This window comes from Helicoverpa zea, chromosome 18, assembly GCF_022581195.2.
Source record: "Helicoverpa zea isolate HzStark_Cry1AcR chromosome 18, ilHelZeax1.1, whole genome shotgun sequence".
NCBI lineage: Eukaryota > Metazoa > Arthropoda > Insecta > Lepidoptera > Noctuidae > Helicoverpa > Helicoverpa zea.
The window spans coordinates 10,509,293-10,530,183 of record NC_061469.1 but is presented as its reverse complement, the minus strand read 5'-3'; the positions used below and the strand labels follow the sequence as shown (position 1 = coordinate 10,530,183).

Here is a 20,891-nt window from a genome sequence, read left to right as displayed (position 1 = left end):
TAACGTACTTCGATGTCATTACCTAATAACTAGTTACGGTTTTGCAAAATAACTGTTATGCCGGTGACTGTACATCACTACACCTGTTAACGCAAATATAATAACGAGGGCACGACAGTGTTCAACGATCAGTTTGTCTGTTGTGTTCGCGGGGGTTGCACGGCTGGATAGAGCGCGCCTAGAGGCAGCCCACTGTTTTCGTTTTTTTATTTGGCTTCTAGCCGTTGTATGGGTAAGTTTATTTATTAAAATATCTATTACTTTATCCCCTTTCATTTTTATGTGATTACCAGTAATTAAAGCCATATTTTAAGACAAAGAGTGTGTTTAAGTATGTCGATCTAAAATGTCAGGCTGTATACAAACGTAAACAAAGCAATGGCTCGTGTTCCTTTTTTGAAAATCCTAATGACGTTCTTTTGACACAAAAGCAGTTAACTTAATTGAGTTATTAACTAATTTCGGTATTATTTTCTGTGATAAAACGTGTTATTTTTCTGTCTTTTCTGCGAAAAAGAGTGACGTGTCGGGAATATTTTAATTATTTTCTAAATAATCTAGTTTTACTTTACTATCGGTTATTATTTTCAAGTTAAATAACTGGCTTCTCTTTTGTGTAATTACCTTATCGACTTTACCTCGTTTCGAAATAATAACATGGCCCATGGCATATCCATGGCTTTCACTGTACCATACAATGGGCTCATGACTTTATGTGAATGCCCTCATTGTCCTACATGACATTATTTAACTTACCCATATCCTATTGAATCATGAATCAGAGTTCATCATTGTTTCTATTATTTTATTCTCTTTTGTTACAACAGTTATAGTATGGGATATTATTACGTTATAGTACTGGATATTCTACTTATGAAATTGCTAAGTTATCAATTATTGAAGAACGGTCCTTTACGTGAATAATACTGGTTCTTTTGTTAAGAAAATGTGCTAATGAAGTATTGTGAATGTATCATATGTCTGTTTACTTCGTAACAGCTGTTCTTTAACAATAAACGCAATTATAGACGTGTAACACAATATTAAAAATATTATAGGTAATTTTCACACTTGCAGACGCTTACGATCTACATTAGATCAATTTATAATTTGCTCTAATAAAGCGTGAATATATTTGATTTTGGGAAGCTTATCTCGGGAACTGCAGGACCGATTTGTAAAAATATTTCTGCATTCACTTATCGAGCAAGGCTAGAATAATTCGAGTGTCATCTGTGCAAACAAACGTTCTTACGATTCGTCAATAAATGCGTCATATTTTTGTTATTGTTTAACAATAGCCTGAACTAATGACGTGTTTATATGAGGAAGAAACAGGCATTATTATTTTGTAAAATTCAACCACCTATGACATGTTTAAACCTATTTGGAACACCTCTTAAAACTTCCAAAAATACGAAGAGGTAAAGTTAGTGACAGAATTAGGTCAACTAACTTGAACTGCATGTCAAATCGCAAACGAAACTACAAACTCTTTGGAATTTAAGCTGTAGTTTAACCCAGTTTTATTTATTTATCTACGCCACTTCCCAGAATTCTGACAAGAACTTCATGTAACATGGTCCCAATTGTATAAAGTTCAGAGATAATTGTATCCTACTATAATGCGAAATGTGAGGATATTGGTACTCTTTCACGCTAAAACTATGGGATGGTTTTTGATGAAACTTGGCAATATTTAGCTTATACACAGAATAACATGTAGGCATTTTTCTTGTCAAACACTGGTATCCAGCTGCATCTGGTTCTGAGAGACTGGAAGCCGACCCCAACATAGTTGAAAAAGGGCTAAGCAGATGAGATGATATAGGCTACTTTTCGTCTACATCTGGGAAGTAGTTCGATATGCGAGTGAAACTGCGGGTTTAAGTTAGTGAGGAATGAAATACTCTTGTATTTAGGCAGAAACAAAGTCCCAGTGTACAAGTGTCTGTATGCAATTTGTGTTGACCCACTTTCCTTTACGCTGTTACACACGTCGACTGCAGAGTACGAAGTGAGCGGATTCTCTCGTCTTCCTAACGACCTTGCAAGGATCTGAAATAACTCCTAAAGTAATGAGGATAGAATCCTTTTTTCTTTAATTACGTTACCCTTTACGTACACCTTTGTTGTCGAATGGATAGTCCTCGGATAAAAATTGAAAATTTCGATCCCATTATACATATTATCCTATCACACTTTTCATGATCTAAACTCATCTTATTGGAAGTTTCTTATATTCTCCCTTTTGTCTATGTATAATGCATATATTACTTTGTATTCGTCCGTAGTCAGCCTTAAAAATAGATAATATCGTTCGGAAGGCCGATCAAATCGTTTTCAAATTGCCTTCCAGCAAATCGTTTTGCAAGCATGCAGAAGTTAATAGAGCTATTCGAAGCTACACTGAGCGTAATATCGATTCCGAATTGAAACTTTATCGAGAAATAAACTTAACTGTATGTAGTGTCCCAACTTCGGAAAAACACACATTTTCCATTTTATTTTATTTTATGACATTTTTCCGAAGTTGGGAGATAATTTTGAAGGATCTCTTTCAGTGCCCAGTCATTTCTTTGAGATATATAAGACAATACTCATAAAACAGCTATAAAAAAATATCAAACAAACACATAACCACGAGTGTCCTATATTCTGTCAAGTCATTAAACGTTTAGCAGTTCTATGAAACAGACGATAAAATTAGTTAATGCCTATTGCCAGTTATTCACGATAACCGCCCACGGGTGTCGCTCTGATGTCATGTTAACTGCCAGGCCCAGGGAGAAGATCAGGCTACTCCCACGAGTCTGTGATACCCACACACAACCCACTGGAGGTTTGAAGTTCAGTTCTGAAAAGTTATGCTAAAGGAATTGGGTTGTTGAGTGTATTTAATGGCTTTTCTGGTAAAGTTTCCATATGCAGATGCTTTTTCAATATGCCGATTTGATGCATTTTCCAAATGTGTTGCTTATGCAAAAAAATATTCTGAAGGACTTTATTTCCCATAACCTCCTTTTCTATATTGTGTATTTGAGTTATATATGTATGCATATAGCAAGGATTACAACTAAAAGATTAAGCACCTATAAACCATTAAGTAATCTGTGCATAAAGAGACACGTTTGACCATCATTAATTAACGCACATTTAATAGTCACTTAATTCATATCACAATTACGAACTCATCAACCAATACACATTGAGAAAACCATCAAAATAGGCCTTAAAACGTGACTTTCCAAGCAGCATTGCTACCGTACTTTCTAAGCAAGTAGTCACGTGAATCTAAGGCCGAGCCTGCACGTGCGGTAACCTGGAACAAAGCAACCTGGCAACCTGTGACCTAGAGCATTCTCCTACACTTCCGAACTGCCTTGGAAAGAGGTTATATGCTTTTGGTTGCCGAATATAGGCTGTAGACGGTTAATTTTGAGAAAGTAAAATTATTTTGCAGTAAAGGACAGTAGTTCGAAGATTCGTTTTGTTCTGGTAAACAATTATTTCACTCATAATATGCTGTATCGGGATTGAAAGTCGATTTTGTAATAAGTTAACCGATAGCTGCCAAATGAGGTCTATGAAAAATACGTAATGATATACAAACCAATCATTTATTGTCAGTTTTTATTTCAAGCATTAATATTGACTGAAATTAGATAATAAATAATTGTTTGAGCTACATGAATTTAGCGTTATCAACAGTATTTCCGCTCATACAGTACCAGGAATTATTTGTATTAAGGCCAGCTACTTTAAAAAGAAGTTTAATTTTAAATGGAACTGCAATCGACCTCTATGATAACCTACTTGTTCAAGGCCCGTCCTTTCCAATTTCGTTGCTAAGTGTTGCGTCCTTTTTCGTGTAATGTGGTATTACTTGTATAACATGATCTATATCGCGATTCGCGATAACATGGCAACACCGATATTTTGTTGTCAATTTCTGTGAAAATTGCCCGCGAAAATGTGACGTCAGTAACCAGCTAAATTAATATTTCTGTAAGTAAAAAATATGTCACATGTTTCTTGCAAGTACTCCGTTAGTTTGCTCTTTTAATTACCTTTTCAGATCCCCATTCAAAAAGATTTCTTTAGTTTTCCCCGTGTCCAATCGATAGTATTCTTACTACGTACCAAATGAATGTCTGTGTTAAATTAATTCTGCCGTAAAATATTAAAAACAAACACATGAATAGGAAACAATATGTGCGCAGGAGTGTAACGAATTATACCTACACGTGGAATATAAATTCACACTTTATCTTAGTTTTTTATCGATACCTGTAAAATAATTACCATCGATATTTAATTGATTTACGGTGCGTTCTTAAAGATATTAATAGCTTTTGGTAAGTCTTACGTGGAGGGAAAATTACTATATCTTTTATTATTGCAGTATTATTAAGATTGGATTAGAGTTAATTCGCGATAAAGATAGGAAGTAAATGGGAGTGTTCTTTATATAGATATTACATAATATCAAGCTTTTTTTTCCTTTTTTACCGACTTCCTCAAAGTTAACTACACACTTCTATGACTTTTCCCATGTAATCCCTTTACCTTTATGATTTCTCACCATGAAAATTGACATATCAATCTTCCTCTTATAAAAATCTATTTTTTACTATCTGACGCCAATAAGTGGTGGTAGCAATGCAAGCCACCTGGATCCGACAAAATGGCTCGTAAACCTATGATTTATTTATTATGCATTCTCTTTATGGAGATACTGCAATAAAACTAGAATAAAACTCTTTCATGAACTCTCTTCAAAAATATCTTTTTATAGAGAATTTATGGAGATTTTTGCAGTGCCGGTTTTTTCAGCAAACTACCTGCTCTGAAAAACTTTTTTTTGCAACTGTGTTTTAAAGCGTGTACATCCTAGTTTAAGTTCAATTTCAGGCTATCACAGAGTTTTCAAATTCAAATGTATTTAATTGGTAGTTCCAGACTTTAGCGCGGACCTATTAGTAGTTAGGGATAAACACAATATTTATTTTGCTCTTGAATTTCCTTATAATTTAAATAAACATAGGTTCGTAGGGGAATCACTAATATTGTATAAGCCAGGAAAGACTAAATTCATTGTTTTTATCCTCAATGATTCACGTTTATATTAGGTCATACTTAGTACTGTTAGTTTCCAAAATATGCGCAATAATTAAAAGCAAACAATTCAATCTTCATCAGAACTATTTACAAATATTTACTTACATTAAAACCAAATTAAGAAAGTTCGTGTTGTGAACTTTTGTACAAGTATGCGAATGAGTAATCTAAAACTTCTAAACGTACGAGAAATAAACAAATTAACAGTTCGCAATGTCTTTACAGAGAAACGCTCTTGAACTGAAAAACTATTCAGTGAATCAACATTCTTGTACATAGTTTGAATCATTATTGTAAGTACTGAGGCTAAACAAAACACCGTGTAGTGCCGTTGAAAATACATACGAACTTTGTATTCGGATTGCTCATGAAAATGTTTACATCATCTTTGTTTTAACAAAGACTACAATCTTTGGAACCGTTTGGTAAAATCCTAATAATTTTTGTAACCCAATTACACCACATATTTTCATAACTGGCAAGGTTTTCAGCTAAATATCATTAGCCAAAATAAAACTTCTATTTAATTATTCAAACTTATTATGAATCACACGTTTTAGAATACCTTTGTTCTCAATATTAGCCTACACAAAGACAAATGACGAAGAACGAAGTAAAAAACAAAAGCCAGTTATTGTGCACGTCAGAAATCCAACCCGCTTCTAATTTCGATGCTGTCTGTAACAAGTTGGCATTTCTTCCACAATATGCCGTTTCATGACATGGCTTACTTATAGGCAATTTCAGACCAGCATACTTTTCTGCGTTTATACTTTTGTTTTGGTATATCTACGCGCTAGATGTATTGCGCGTTTCAAAGCAAAAAAGTGTGCTGTGGCTGTTCTAGTAAGAGATAAAGTGACTGCGCAGAAAAAGTGTTTCCGTACACTTAACTTGACTTTCCATTCCCTCACTCCAGTCCTATAGGACAGCAATCCTACACGACTGGAGGGAAATTAGGTGCAGGGCCGACAGTTTAACGTGACACTTAATAATACTCAGTGGGTTTTTAAGGTTCATTTTGCATACTATACAGTATACACATGACTCTTACGGGCTGCAATTTTGGCATAAAACTTGCATAAAACTCTAGTCTGAAACAGTTGTAGTTGGTAATAGGGTTCCTGACGCCCAGACCCTTATTAGGTGTAGATTGAACATAATTGGCATAAGGGCCCCGGGGGTATTGTCCGAATTGACCCAATGAAGGAGACATTGTGTTTCGTGCTAGCGAAGTCATTTGTTATAATAATAGGCAATTCTGTTGAGGAAGTGATGTGTAATGAACTTTTCTATTGATTGTTTACTGTCATTGTACTCTGGCTTGTGGGATTCGGTCGTAAATTGGGATGTATGTCAAGAATTTTTGCTGTGGTGAAATTGGGATTTTTTGTCGTCGATAGCAAAATGGGTAAATATGATCCCTGTAAAGTTAGTGGAAGGATCACGACCCAAAGTACAGAAAAAAGTTTTGGAGAACTGGCGACTTATAAAAGTTGTAACAAGCTGCCAAGCTTGTTGCTATGGTTACAACTTTTGAAATATTGTTTGAGAACGCCAGGGCCTGCAGTCTCGACATAAGATAGCGATTCGATCGCAAACTGACAGTCGCTAAATATTAACGAAAATATTCGCTTGCCATAACGACAGTAACGATAAACGCAAGTCTCGACAGCCGAGATAGCGGGCAACATCGCTAATTATCATGACATATTCGTGTCGGTACGATAGCGAAAACCGTATTCATAGTGCGGTGAATTTGTATTAAAATGTTGCATGTAAAAAAAATCCTTGTATTATAGGGAGAAATGGTAGACAAGATTTGCACAACCAATTTTGTTTCCTTTGACAATTATAAAGAAAATAGATGAACCTTATCATATTAAAACTTTTTGCATCGAACCGTGTAAGTAAAACATACCGTTTTTTAAGAAAACACATATTAAAGATCTTAATAGTTTGCGTACTTGCAATACAGACATAGAACATAAACAAACTGTCAATGTCAAGTTTGTTTGTGCACTTGAACATTGGTTTGATTTATAATAATAATAAAGGAGAACGGTGTATTCATTACTATTCATGGACGGTGAAGTCATTGAAACAGGCGCAGGCCTGCCGGGTGCCAGCAGCTTGAGCGTCAGGTAAGTACATCTACAACGAGAATTTTTTATTCCTATTCTTGGTACTTACTAAATTGAATACTTTGTATACATCCGAAGTATTCTGTGTTTACATAATGACTACTTTAATGTTTCAGGCGTAAGCGTCTGCGTAGCCCTCGTGTTACACCCGCTCAAATTGATGCACTACTATCAATATTAGAAGCGCGTCCATATTTGCACACGCGGAAATTTACCGGCTTGCAGGGCCGGGAAAATTTCGAAACGGGCTGGAGGGAGGTTGCCGAGGAGCTCAATAATCTCCCTAACGGGTCTAGAAAGACACCAGAGCAGTGGATGACGGTAAGTCTTTTTCAAAGATTGAATTGGTTTTAATTATAAGCATGTACATGCCACGTCAGTATTTTTTTATTATTTACTTGAGTTAATTATTCTAATTGTAGGTTTGGAGAGACTTAAAAAGCCGCGCTTGCAGTAAGGCGGCAAAATTAAAAAAAGAACAAAAACGTACCGGCAACCGAGGCGTCAGCACTGCTCCCCTGACCGAGGCCGAGAGCCGGATAATTTCAATAGTTGGGGCAGATTATTCCTTTGGGACAGACTGCCCGGACGCTATGCCAGAGGAAGATGTAAGTTGTGATTATTGTATTCAATACAATTTAATATTCTCAATCTTTGAATGTTGATAACACTAAAAATACTTTTATTGTTATTTACAGTTATTACAACATGAGATGGAGGCTGGGGTGGTAATCTCTGAGGTTCTCACCTTACCTCATTCTCAGGGTAAGTTTTTAAATTAATAGGTACTCAATTCAAAATATAATTATTTTAATTTTAATGTTACTATTTATTTTATTACAGCTAGAGATTTTGTGGAATTGTTACCGACTGAAACAAGTAAGTTGGAGTTTTTAGTAACTAGTTGGTTACTGCTATAATATATTTTATTATGTGTATACATCTGTACACTAATGTTACCAAAATATTAATTAACAAAATATTTTAGCAATCAATGACAGCAGAGCAACGGCTGGTTCTTCACCACCACCCATCCAAGAACAAGTGCAAGATGCCCCTCAGTCGCCAGTACTACAAATGAGTAAGTTGCAGTTATTTTGCTCACCTATGTTTATTTTCATTGATTTTTATTTAATGTGTTATAATTGATAATTCCAGCAGTACGTGGCAGAAGGACAGAAACTGTTGCATCATCAACACCACCACTGCGACAGAGACCCAGAAGAAAGAGGAGTAAGCTTAAATTTTATTTATAATAAAAACATTAGTTCTGCAGGTGGGTCAGCCAATAATTCCTACAATACCAATAATTTTGGGTATTTTCAGATCTGAATCCTCGCCAAAGTGTTTCTGAGCAATATAGTGCAGCTCGACGAGAATTTCTAGCAGTTGCAGAAGCAAATGCTGCTACAATGAAGGTGTGTTATAGTGTAAATTTCCTCTTAATTATTATACACACTAGCATGCTAGAGAACATTAAGACACATTCAGTAAATCCAACGTTTTTTAGATGCTGGCAACTGCTGCTCAAGCGCAAGCAGATGCTGCCAAGATGCAGGCTGAGGCAGCCAAGGTACAAGCCGAGGCGACGCTGCAATTGGTAAAAGTCGGAAACAAAATAGCTGACGCAATAAATAATTACATAAATAAAAATAATAAATGATATAAAATGTTTTTTATTTGAAACAGTACATAAATGAAAAAAAGTATAATAATTATGTGAAACTAGTGTTAATTAGCCTTCTTCTTATGCGCTCTGCAACAGCTCGCCCAGAACCTGCATAACAAAAATAAAATGTATTGGTGTTAGGTATACATACATAGTAAAATAAAAAATCAGTTCATAAGTTACCTGTAACTTCTAACATATCATCATGGAATCTACTATTATCCACCAGCTGCATGGATGTGGTGGACTCTGGTTCCGGTAATTTATATGTTATCCGCATATTGTGGAGCACTGCACATGCGTTAATTATTAGGCCAGCCATATAGGGTTCGTACATTAACTGGCGTTGGTGTGATAGACATCTAAACACAGATTTTAGCACACCGAAGCATCTTTCTATGATGTTCCTAGCTGAGCAGTGTGCTTCGGTATATTTATATTCCGGTGTGCCAGGCTGTTGATGTTTTATGGGAGTCATTAACCACGGTTCCAGAGGATATCCATCATCACCTAAAAGATTAAAAATACAAAGTAATTTCAGAAGTCGAATGGGCAACCTCTTCGAGGCAGATTTATAATGTTCATTTATTTACCAAGCAGCCAAGCACGGCGGTCCCCATTTTCAAAATGTCGCTTCATTGTTGAGCGCACCGGTGAATTTGCCCATATGTGAGCATCATGTCTCGCTCCTGGCCATCGAGCATTAATATTTAAAATAATAAGATCAGGGTCACACACCTGTAATATATTAAATATGTAAGTACATATTTTTCAAACAATATTTTTAGATATTATAGAACTGAAGGTCAACTTACAGCTTGCACATTTAATGAATGGCCCTCATGGTGACCACTCACATAAGACTCCTCATTGGTCTTAGGAGCTAAAATTTTTATATGGGTGCAATCAATGGCTCCAATTACCCCTGGGAATGGCTGTGGGGCATTTCTAAATTTCTGTTTTGCCGCATGGCGTTCTCCTTGAGTCATTGGAAATTTAATATATTTTCTTAAAAGTTTTTCATTTATTGCCGAAGTTACAGCCCGGATGACTCGGCTAACAGATTTTTGGCTCATGCTACAACCCCACTGCAAGCCAACAGGTTGTTGGTAGCACCCACATGCGTAAAATCGGAGTGCCGTCAGTATCTAATAAGAAGAAAATTTAAAAAAAGTTCAACCTTAGTTATAAGAAAAAATATATTATAGAAATATTATTTATGCACGGTAGGTCGCAAAGACACTTACTTGGGACTCCACAGAAAGTCCGTAAGGCCGTCGTCTTTGGAGAGATGGACGCAGTTCACTTAGTAGCCTGTGAAACATTTCCTTTGAAATTCTATACATTTGAAGAAATTGGCCATCCTCCAAATCCAAGGGATTTTCATCGTTTCGCTTGTTTCGTGCTATTTGTCGACCCATAAGCACATCGCGTCTGTGCTCGAGCACAACTAAGTCCCATGCTAAATATTCAGAAGCCATTATTTATTAAATTACTATTTATTTAATATTTTCTGACGTAAAATAAACAAATATAGGAACGATATCGATAGTAGCTATCACTTAGCGGGCTGTCAAAAACTGTCGCAAGGAAATTCTATGACATAACGATAAATCGTTATCTTACCGAAAATATTCGGTAACTTTGCGATGACACTCGATAGTTTTGGCAGTAGAGACTACCAAAAATCGTTACGATCGGATCGTTAGGACTTATCGACCGAATTTTGTCGTTAAGCGATCGCTATCTTTGTCGAGACTGCAGGCCCTGATCTTCTAAATAGGTTTATAAAAAATGTGTGTAGTATGCGAGTTCGCAACCTTTCACCTCCAGACGGTAGGACTTGAGTCTACATCAATTTTGATGACATTATCAAAGGTCTCATTGTGTAATATAATATTTGATGAAGCATTCAACCTTTGCAACAAGTGGAATGAACTTTACTCCCCCATTATATTGCGAACTTTGGGCGTCTGTATGTATTGTTTATATTATTTGTCTAACCTTATGTATCGTCTTACCTTTTTAAGGACGAAGCATCTTAAAATACTCTCTCGTGTTTTGCAAACAGATATTCGATCTATTTCAGATTGCTACCTGCATCATTGGTAACCCTTTTGAACCTTTGATAAAATTATCCTCAGTCTTATACCATCTTCACTTATGACTAAGACCCAACACAAAAGCATTGACTAAACTACGTCAGAGACCTTCAAACTGACTCATGCATGACTAACTTCGAGTTGCAGACAACGGGAATCCCAAAACGGGAGGACGTTATAAATATTTTGCACTGTTTCCGAGGAATCCCGAGTGGCATGCCAACATCAGGTCATGACCGGGGCTGGTTGGAATGGAAGTTTGTGCTATTGTTGAGGGAAATGTAGTCTTGTGACGTCACTGTTATTATGTATTATGATATTAGATTATTGGAGGATGATCTTCACAAAGTTGAAGGGTTTGTTTGCTTGAAAGGGCTAGTCTCAGGAACTACTGGGTCTATTTGAAAAAAAAAACATAGTTGGATAGTTCATTTATCGAGGAATGTTATAAATAATGTTTATCAGAGTGAGCGAGATAGTATCCACGGAAGACCTGTGAAAAAATGACTGAAGCTAAAATATGTGTAGGTAGGTATAACTGTCAAAAATACATATGAATGTGTGCTGGTCAATAAATGGAGCCTTCTCTAAATAGGAGGGTGTCATTGTCTGCCAAGCAGTGGGTCAGTAAATTCACGATACCTACACTTGGCCGACGACCAAATAGACCTAATTCATTTGAGGAGATTTGTAACTAAGTGTTCTTACATATGTAAAACACTTATTAGAAAATATCCAAATCCACAGTAGGTGTACGATTGACCTGCCGGGGCTGCGGGTTGTTCGAAAGAGATACCGCGGCCCTGGTACACAAAAGGCCTATGACGGAACACGACGGTTTTTAGTCAGTAAGAGTCTGACACTCCCTCTCCGCTGGGAGGGGTCATTCGATGATTTTTGAAGTCAGTAAAAAAAAAAAAAAAAAAAAAAAAAAAAAAAAAAAAAAAAAAAAAAAAAAAAAAAAAAAAAAAAAAAAACAGAAGAGACACATGAACTTTTTCTTGGAAAAATAGTTTTCCTTATACAAAACGTGAGCAAGATAAAGATCTTATAGACATTTCGATGATAAAATAATCTGCAAAATAACCGGATGACAACTTAGAAAGATCCTCTTCAGAAGATAAGATACTGTTTAAGTAGTTGTCAGGACTCAAAATAGAACTGCTCATACATAGGTATCTAAAAAACTGATGCAATGGCACCTGTGATATGCAACCTTACCTACTTCACAGAAATTGACTTTTTAGGACTCAAAGGCTGGTTCATTCATTAATATTAAGTAAACCGATTTAAATCTAGCATCTTATTTACTATTGACTGAAAGTAAATTCGTTTTCTAAACAGATGCGTACGATTCGATAGACGTTTGCCAAAAAGGTTTGATGCATCTTATTTTAATTACGTATTGATAAAAACAAATGAATGCGTGCCAGATAGATGTTGTACTAGAGACATACCTACTTACCTATAATGTACCTATAGTATGTAGATTTTCTGATGTCATCATTGTATAACAATAATACGTAATTTGGTAATGACACGTAATAGTCTTGTACAACTATAGCTATATTGGACGGGAATGTAGGTCAAGATTTAAATTGCAAGCAGCTATTTTTCTGGGGCCCGATTCTCCTAAGTTAATAATGTCAAAATCGAATAGAAATCGAATCGCAATTTGATCGCAATAGCAGTTTTAACCATATCGGGCATTCTGCTACTAATAAAAGACCAATCGTATTCGATTTACATTTGATTGGTGTGCGATTGGTCTGCTATTTTGGTAATTTTGGTCTATACGGTAGTTTGCTGTACAATCATTTTGCAATCGTAAATCATTTGCAGACAAAATGATTCATTATTGAATGACAGAAAAGGATAAAAACGTTTATTTCAAAGAAAAAATAGCGGAATGCCACATACGCTTCAATCGTAATCGAGTCGGGATCGGATCTCAGTCGAATCGAGTCGAACGTCAATCGAATGTTGCTTAAGTAAAATTAGGAGAATCGGGCCCCTGCACTCCACATGAATTAGATTGAAAGAATTAAATTAGCATAACGGTGTACCTACGTTTCTTTTCTAAGAATGTCGTAAATAACGCGTCAATACATATTTACAAAAGATGTAGCTATTAACATATGCATAGAATAGAATTTTACCCTAAACCTTCAAAAAATGTATGATCATAAGCCTGTCTTTAATTTTGCTGCCGTCCAGATATCGCTTCATTTCTCTTTTATAGATCTTTAGATTGATTATTCACAAAGTCGTTATCAGAAGCTTAGGAAATCGTTTAAACATGATCAACGTACTTCAGATTTGCAATTTAATCGATTTCACAAACATGTATTAATCGAATGACGTGTTATGAAATCTATTCAATTACTCATGCGCCGTACGATGATGTGATGTGACTGACTTTGATATATTGCAGTTTGTGTCTTTTCTTCTTTGGTGTGTAAACAGATAAAATGCTAATATATAATTTTTACAATTATTATATTATAATATAATAATTGTTTGAAGTCAGACTCAGTAAGCTATTAATTGGCCTGGAATTTCATCTGCGAAGCCTTTGCTAGGTTTGCTAGACACCTCCCGCCCTTATCCCAATTTTACTTGGGGTCGGCGCAGCGTATTTTCTTTTCCATACTTATTCTATCTGTCGTCATCTCCCAAGTAACCTTCTTTCTAACCGACCTTTACATAAGGCATTTCTTATTTATGCGGCTGTATCAATATACCTACATAAGGTTGCCGAAAAGTGATGATACCTATGTTATCATTTTTCACGCACCTGAAGTATGAGATCAGCTCCTCCAAGGAGACTATGATTGATTGACGACAAGCTCCTCTTACGATAAGGTTCTACCGTGTATAGAGATGACACAATTCACACCTAAAATACGCAATTACGCATCTTTCAGTGGGTATCAGAAACTGTCTTAAATGAATCACGAAGATAAGGTCTTCCTCTTGAAACTTTCAAGTATTTACGAGGTGATTCGCAAAACTTACTTATTTTAAAACATTATGGGTATAATTTAGACGGTCACCAAAAATATTTTTAAGAATCTAAGCTGAGGCACCAAATAAAATAAACAACTCCAAAAAAAATAAATTGACTTTATTAAAAGGGCACTAAAGTATATACGTAATATTATGATCCAAAAAAAATAAAATAACATCAGAAAAATCGCAAATCTCCCACAAATATTATTTTTGGTTCCCAAAATGGATTAATGGTCACCAAATTCTATCCAACTCAAAGATTAATATTAATACCAAAAATCAAAGTTAGTCGACGAAAACGAATCGCTGCAAAACCGACTCCACGTAATCTTGTCTGCCCTAGAGTGCAATTTAAAACCGCGTAGGCGTGACAGAAGCCATGTTGCTGCATGTTGCGTGCTTACATTTTAAACATACTGAGTTACACCCAAATTCATATAACAATAAATAAGCGACGTACGTTTGGGAACCCCAGTATATTAATTGGTATTTGGGAAATATTCTAGCGATCGTTAGCTTTTTTAGTCTAACAAAAATGACCAAATTAGAAGTCATGGTATTACATAATTGGTAACATCTAAGTAGTGACAATATATAATATTATATAATATTTGGTCTAAAGTGTATTTTAAAGGCGTCCATATATTTTTTTAGTAGTCAATAATACGAAAAAATGGTTTTATGTAATAATATTTTAGGAAACGTTATTTGGTGACCAATTATCCATTTTGGTAACCGTTTAGAATTTTTTTGGTTGTAAAATAGGTACCATTTTGGGTGGTGTACGCACATTGCTATATTGCAGACACGATAGGTATCTACATGGGTCACCTATTTTTGTGAAAAGAGCATTGTAGAGATTGATAACCGTAAACCGTGAACTTGAAACGTACGCCAAATGTTATTTTTATATCAATCAATGCCGACATTCAGAATATCGAAACATGTACACATCTCTCAAATGTAGAAGATATCTCCACCTTTGTACGTGTAGCAAGCGTATGACTTATCTCTATTTGTTCTTCCAGAGCGTGAAAAACCATCATCAGGGTTGTTAGAGAAGCAGCGTGAGGCGCTCGTCAAGAGCGTCGAGGTCGCTACGGATCGAGGCCGGGATGAAGGCCTGTACGAGAGGGGGGCTGAGGCCGAGCCCGCCGGGCCCCGCGTGGGCCGGTGGGGCGCCGAATGGCCGAGTTGACTCAGCTCGGGGGCGGCCCCCGCGCCCGACGCCGGCTCGCCGGCGGCCGGGCCGGGGAGCGACGAAACCAGATCGGGCCGCGACCTGACCGGCCCCGAACGCGACGTGACCGCACGCGACGGGCCGCCGCTGCCGCGCGCGCGCTGGGGCCCGGCGCGGCGCCCGCTCGACCTCACGCTGGCGCGGCACGAGGACCTCGCCACGCGCGCCGAGGCCGAGCTGCGCCGCCTGCTCGTCACCGACAACTACGACTCCGTCAGCAACTTCATCTCGCTGTACGAGGCGTTCGAGCGCGGCGGCGACCCGCTGTACCAGGTGTACGAGCGGTACGCGCCTCCCATCCGCCCGCGCAAGCACACGTGTGTGGGGCTGGGGCTCGAGCTGGTGCGGCGCTGGCGAGCCCTGGAGCGGGAGTTCGGCGGCATCACGCGCGCCACAGCGCTGCTGTCGTGCGAGGAGGCCGTGGTAAACATACGCGAGTATGTCACGTGCGGGGATGGTCCGGCCGCTGTGCTCGCTGCAGAGAAGGAGCACGTCATGGTGGGCATCCAGATCCGCGTGGACGGTCGGCCCGGCGTCATGCTGGCTGACCCAGGCTACCACGTGCCGAGAATAGTCACTGTCATGCAAGATAGGAACTATCCTCATACTGGTGAGTACCGACTGTAAGATGTTACTTATTTTATTGAATTCATCATTCCATAGCTAGTAATTAAAAGCTTACTCGCCTCTATCTTCAACCCGTCCTTCCTTCGTCATGGCAGGTTGGTTCGTGCAGTCGGACGAGCCGCAGTGCCGCAAGGAGTACAGTTACACGTTCAGCGTGCTGAACGCGGGCTACATCGAGTGGCACGAGCGGGAGACGCGCGGGGAGACTGTCAAGAGCCAGACATCGCTGGTGTACGCCGCGAGACCATACCTCGACGGTGTCAACGTCACCGAGAGGAGGAACCTCGTCTACAACTTTAGGTTTGCGGACATTTGTCAATTTTTTTTTTCCTTTCCTCATTACGTTAAATTATTAGACAAGCTGATTCCTGAGCCTCACTTTGTTTAGATTTATTTAACCTCGCTCTCAGACACAGCAAAGATTTCTAGGTCAGATGCCAGAGCAGTAACAAATTAGTCTGCGTTATCAATCGCATCAATCATCCTAGTTTTAAGTTAATCGACACGCCTGTCGCCCCGATATTGTAATAAGTCTTGCAGACAATGGCTTTATTGGCCGTATTCCAATATTCGACTACTATGGTCTTTCCTTTTTAAAAGTTCAGCCAGAAAATGAGGTTACTATTACAAAGCCCGTTTAAACTCCAAGAAAGTGAAACCGATGCTTGCATGCACTGAATCTAAATAAACTCAGACACTGGCTTACAATCAAGTTTGACCCACTTCGGCAGTTTCTTGAATTTACATGGCTGACGCTTAAATGGTTTGGCACTTCAAGAATTTTATCGGCTAGATGCCAATTCACCCTATTTGGCATTTAGGTACCGTATTTTAACAGTCTTCCTTGAGCTTCATATGGCTACATAATACTAGCCTTATAAATGGCATAAATAAAGATGACAGCAACAAGGAAATAGATATGGCAAGACGGAAGAAAAATAATTGCCTTTGAAGACATACGTAATATCGAAGACTAAATATCTCCCTTTTTGTCTTCAGGAGTCTTCTCTCCCGCGACGCGAAGGGTCACCTGATAGCCGGCCTGTACTTCCCAGTGGGGGCGACGCTCAAGGATGCGCAGTTCACGCTCTTCCTCAACAACGGACCTGATAAGCGGAAAACTAAGTACAAGTTCAGCACCTTCGCTGATCCACTAAACGTGAGTAGCTTCTTATATCTTTGTTGATCTATTAGACCTAGGGCTTTCAATCACGGTGATCACGGATATATTTTGGTCTTTTTTCAATACCGGTATTGACGAGCCAATACCGTGATTACGGTATTACAATCTTTTTATAATTATTGTGGTTTGTTGTAATAAGTAGCAGGAAGTTGTATTAAATAAGATAAATAACTACGTACTCGTAAGATGTATGTACTGGTAATATTATTCTCACACTTTACACTTGTGTGTTAAGCGCCAACTTTTATCTCCAGCATACCTCAACCTTTCTTAAACAACTGATTTCTTAATCGGTCAAGCGAGCCAAACGATGTTATTGTTTTGTTAGTCAGTAGTAAAGAGACATCTCATCACTAGGATGTATCGCCAATCTACTTGGCAACGCTGCAGGTACTCCAGAACAGACCAGATTTCAACAGAGTCAAAGGCCTTCTCATAGTCCACAAATGCTAGACACAGTTGAAGTTGAAGAACAGGACGACAACAGTCCTACTCCACGTCTCTGGAGTTCTTCCTTCAAACAGGACATCGTTAAAAGCTTCTGGAGCTCCCCCAGTACAGGCTTACCTCCTGCTTTTAATAGCTCTGTTGTAATGCCATCCTCGCCAGGGGCTTTTCCATTTTTGAGCTGTCTCAGAGCGATCTCGATTTCTTCACTGCTGACTTCTGGCAGGTCTTCGGTGAAATGACGTGTTAATGTGGCTCTAGAATCCTCATTTCCGGGATCAGGTCGAGATGCATGCGATGCGTATAGCTGGCCATAGAAGTTTTCCATTTCCGAAAGGACTGCCGGCACCGGAGAAATGACTTCTCCACTTGTTGTGGTCAGCTTCGTCAAGTGGCTTCTTCCAAGAGATTGTACGAACACCTTTGACCCCCGATTCAGCTCAATTGCTCTTTCAATGTCAAGAGTATTGGAGCACCGGAGGTCGCGTCGTACGTGCTTGTTGATCTCTTGGTTTAGAGCCCGCTTAGCTGACGAAGTGACAGGCGAGTTTTCACGTCGTTTCTTCATAAGCCCTAATGTCTCTTCCGAAAGCTTTAATTTCTTGCTCTTACGCTGCCTGTTACAGAATCTCGAACCTTCCTCCCTGAGGATCCGAACCACATATTCGTGGTTCTGGTTAACGTCTGTTGTGGTTTCCACGGCGGCAAATCGGTTCTCCAAATTTGACTGGAACGTTTCAGATCCTGAAATGGTTTGGAGCAGTGTTGGTCGGAGCTTGGCCTTCATCAGACGGAAACGTTCGGCCTTGAAGTTGATATTCAGAGAGCCTCAGACAAGTCGGTAATCGCTACCGGTATTAAACCTATTGATGACGGAGACGTTTCTATGTGCTTCTTGTAAGTGTTGTAAAAGTTTTAATCAATCTAAAATTAAACTCCGATTTCGAATTAGACGAATTAGATTTGACAATATTAAAAAATATTTACAACAGCCTTTCTGTAGTCATGTAGTCAAAGTAACAGTATTAGAAATTTGTAAACGGGATGCCAATTATAAAAGCGGATATTGCGCTAAAATGTATGTTGACGAAGTTAGATGGTCAAGCTAATGACGTAAGCCAAAATCTTGCAAAAGCACTTCGAAGACGCATAAAGGAGCGACGACTTTTAATATCTGGAGTATTGCAATATTTGCATGGCCGGTAATACCGTGATCACGTGATCACGGTATTGAAATTTTTAATACCGGTATTGATACCGGTATTGAAAAAAATCCGGTATTTGAAAGCCCTAATTAAACCCTAGTAACCAGGGGAGAGAAGGACATTAAATGAATCGATGAAATAATTAATGGTCAGAACTATATATAGTTCTTTGTTTTTATGGAAGTGGACAAAACAAAAAAAAAGATTTGTCACTAACTAGCGGACTGACGCTTAAGTTGCCAAGGCTTGCTAAGAACTCGAGTTAATTAAAAAAGGGATGTTATCAATGAGGAATGACGATAGGTCCGTAGTAAACCTTTGGGCTATCCTTTAAGGAGCACAGTATCATACCTATTAAAACTACAAGCGAGCTGAAAAACAACGAAGTTATATGAAGCTTTGAAAGTATAATCTGAAATGGAATCTCAAACAGAATCGATGACCGTGAAGGTTGAATAGCTACATGAAGTAATGTTTCCGGTACAAGTCGCCACTCGAGCTCCCCGTGTTCAAATGAACCATATTGTAGAAACAATACAAACGGCACGAGTGCACTGTAAACAAGGCGCGTGATTTAACCTTCAGTTTACAATGTTACTTGGAGATTTCTTTCGAGAATGTTTTGCATCTTTTTACACGTAAGAATCGTTCGAAAATAATTGCATGGAAGTTAATAAGGTCCTGTTTCTTTGATAGCCTTTTAGGAACTTATGTGCCAGATAAACTATAACTTGGTTTCATAGGTCTCGGATAGGAATATCTGGCAAAAATTGTACGCAGCCTTTACATACTAACTATATAGGCTAACTAACAGATACTTTATCAGCAACCAGGGAAACAGGGCCTTAGAAGATATTATAGGTACCTTATTACAGTTTTTAGTCACACAACACATTAATTTTGCAGTGTCACCTAGATTTCGTGAGTGTTTAGGCCTATTCAGACATTGCGTTTGAATAATTTATGGAGCTACGTAAGTGATATGACTACTTGATAGCAACTGTGGTTTTCTCTAAGAAAGCTATAAATCAAAGTTCACCAAGGACGTTTGATTTCCAGTATTTGTATCGGATTAGAAACGTTTGTAGCTAACCGTATTAGCATATTTAAGCAGCTGATTACAGGCTGTCCACAGTAATCAATGGGAATTATAGAAACTAGCTTTGCAAATAAGCAGTCTAAATAAGGGGGTATTAGAAAAGGATAATAACAGGTTTGAAGAAATACTTCACTGGAAATGAACCTACCTAATGCCATAGATTTAACATGATGACACGAATATTTCCATACCTATTATGATAACAGTAAATACATACCTAGTAAGAGTTTATACATTAAGATCAAAGTCAAAGCTTCTATTAGCATCTTAAATACTCGAGTGTTTACAGAACTGTCTTTAAACTGAATCATCATTGTCCACAGATTCCAGAAGACATATCGGAGGAGATTCAGCTTTGCAATGCCAAGATGAACTACAAGCAGGGCGAGCTACTTTCAATCATCTGCCAACTCGCCCAGGTCATGTCCAACCAGGCCTTCATCGACCAGATGTTGGAGATCAACGAAGACATCTGCCGCATGTGTCTCTGACAACAAGATGGCGTCCACAACAAAATGGCGGACGCCACTGACGCAGGCAGCAAAGCCGAAACAACTTTAAAAACCCCCTAATCTTTATTATTTATCCATTTAATTCGTAATTTTGTATACTTTTCGTTTTTGGATTTGATTTATTATTTGGGTAAAGGTATTTTTTTTTTAATTTGTCGTAGTTGCTAAGATTACGTTAAAATTAATAACGATTAATTTGGAATTGGGTTTTTGGATTTTTTATACATTTAATTGCTTAACTTCTTAATAAACCTTTATTATTTGAGCTCATCTGTTTCATTCCGAATGACCATAACCTTCCCCATTTTAAAAGAAAAACTTAGTGAAGTCTGACTAGAAATTTAAACCAAGTTGAATCTAGGCACTACTTTCAGTTCTTAAAAAAGCTGCTGTTGGCAGCTGTACAGTCGGGATAAAAATAAATAGTAAATTTTATAGGTACTCTATGAAATAAAATAGTTCACTTTAGAGAATTCACTACTTTATTATCTCACACAAGTGATAAATTGGTTCTTTACAACTAACATCAA

General features: G+C 37.9%; 3 protein-coding genes across 3 annotated transcripts in view; 2 read left to right on the top strand and 1 right to left on the bottom strand.

Moving 5' to 3' along the window:
• The first annotated feature begins 94 nt into the window (after nucleotides 1–94).
• Nucleotides 95–20,626, top strand: LOC124639212. Its single transcript, XM_047176477.1, has 5 exons — nucleotides 95–232; nucleotides 15,077–15,898; nucleotides 16,011–16,215; nucleotides 16,915–17,074; nucleotides 20,173–20,626. The coding sequence occupies exons 2-5, from the start codon at nucleotides 15,784–15,786 to the stop codon at nucleotides 20,338–20,340; spliced, it is 648 nt and encodes a 215-aa protein (XP_047032433.1). The 5' UTR covers nucleotides 95–232; nucleotides 15,077–15,783; the 3' UTR covers nucleotides 20,341–20,626.
• LOC124639205 lies at nucleotides 6,682–8,930 on the top strand. The gene is made up of 9 exons (XM_047176466.1): nucleotides 6,682–7,265; nucleotides 7,382–7,586; nucleotides 7,688–7,873; nucleotides 7,964–8,030; nucleotides 8,109–8,144; nucleotides 8,254–8,346; nucleotides 8,424–8,498; nucleotides 8,592–8,683; nucleotides 8,776–8,930. Exons 1-9 carry the CDS (start codon nucleotides 7,204–7,206, stop codon nucleotides 8,926–8,928), a joined length of 969 nt encoding a protein of 322 aa, XP_047032422.1. The 5' UTR covers nucleotides 6,682–7,203; the 3' UTR covers nucleotides 8,929–8,930.
• The window catches only part of LOC124639203 (putative nuclease HARBI1), a 279,629-nt gene continuing 267,663 nt past the window's right edge, over nucleotides 8,926–20,891 (bottom strand). The window contains exons 2-6 of the mRNA XM_047176464.1: nucleotides 10,182–10,701; nucleotides 9,750–10,082; nucleotides 9,528–9,672; nucleotides 9,118–9,444; nucleotides 8,926–9,042 (exon numbers count right to left, since the gene is read on the bottom strand). Coding sequence (XP_047032420.1) covers nucleotides 8,981–9,042; nucleotides 9,118–9,444; nucleotides 9,528–9,672; nucleotides 9,750–10,082; nucleotides 10,182–10,415 — 1,101 coding nt within the window. The 5' untranslated portion in view covers nucleotides 10,416–10,701 and the 3' untranslated portion in view covers nucleotides 8,926–8,980. The remainder of the gene's footprint in view (nucleotides 9,043–9,117; nucleotides 9,445–9,527; nucleotides 9,673–9,749; nucleotides 10,083–10,181; nucleotides 10,702–20,891) is intronic.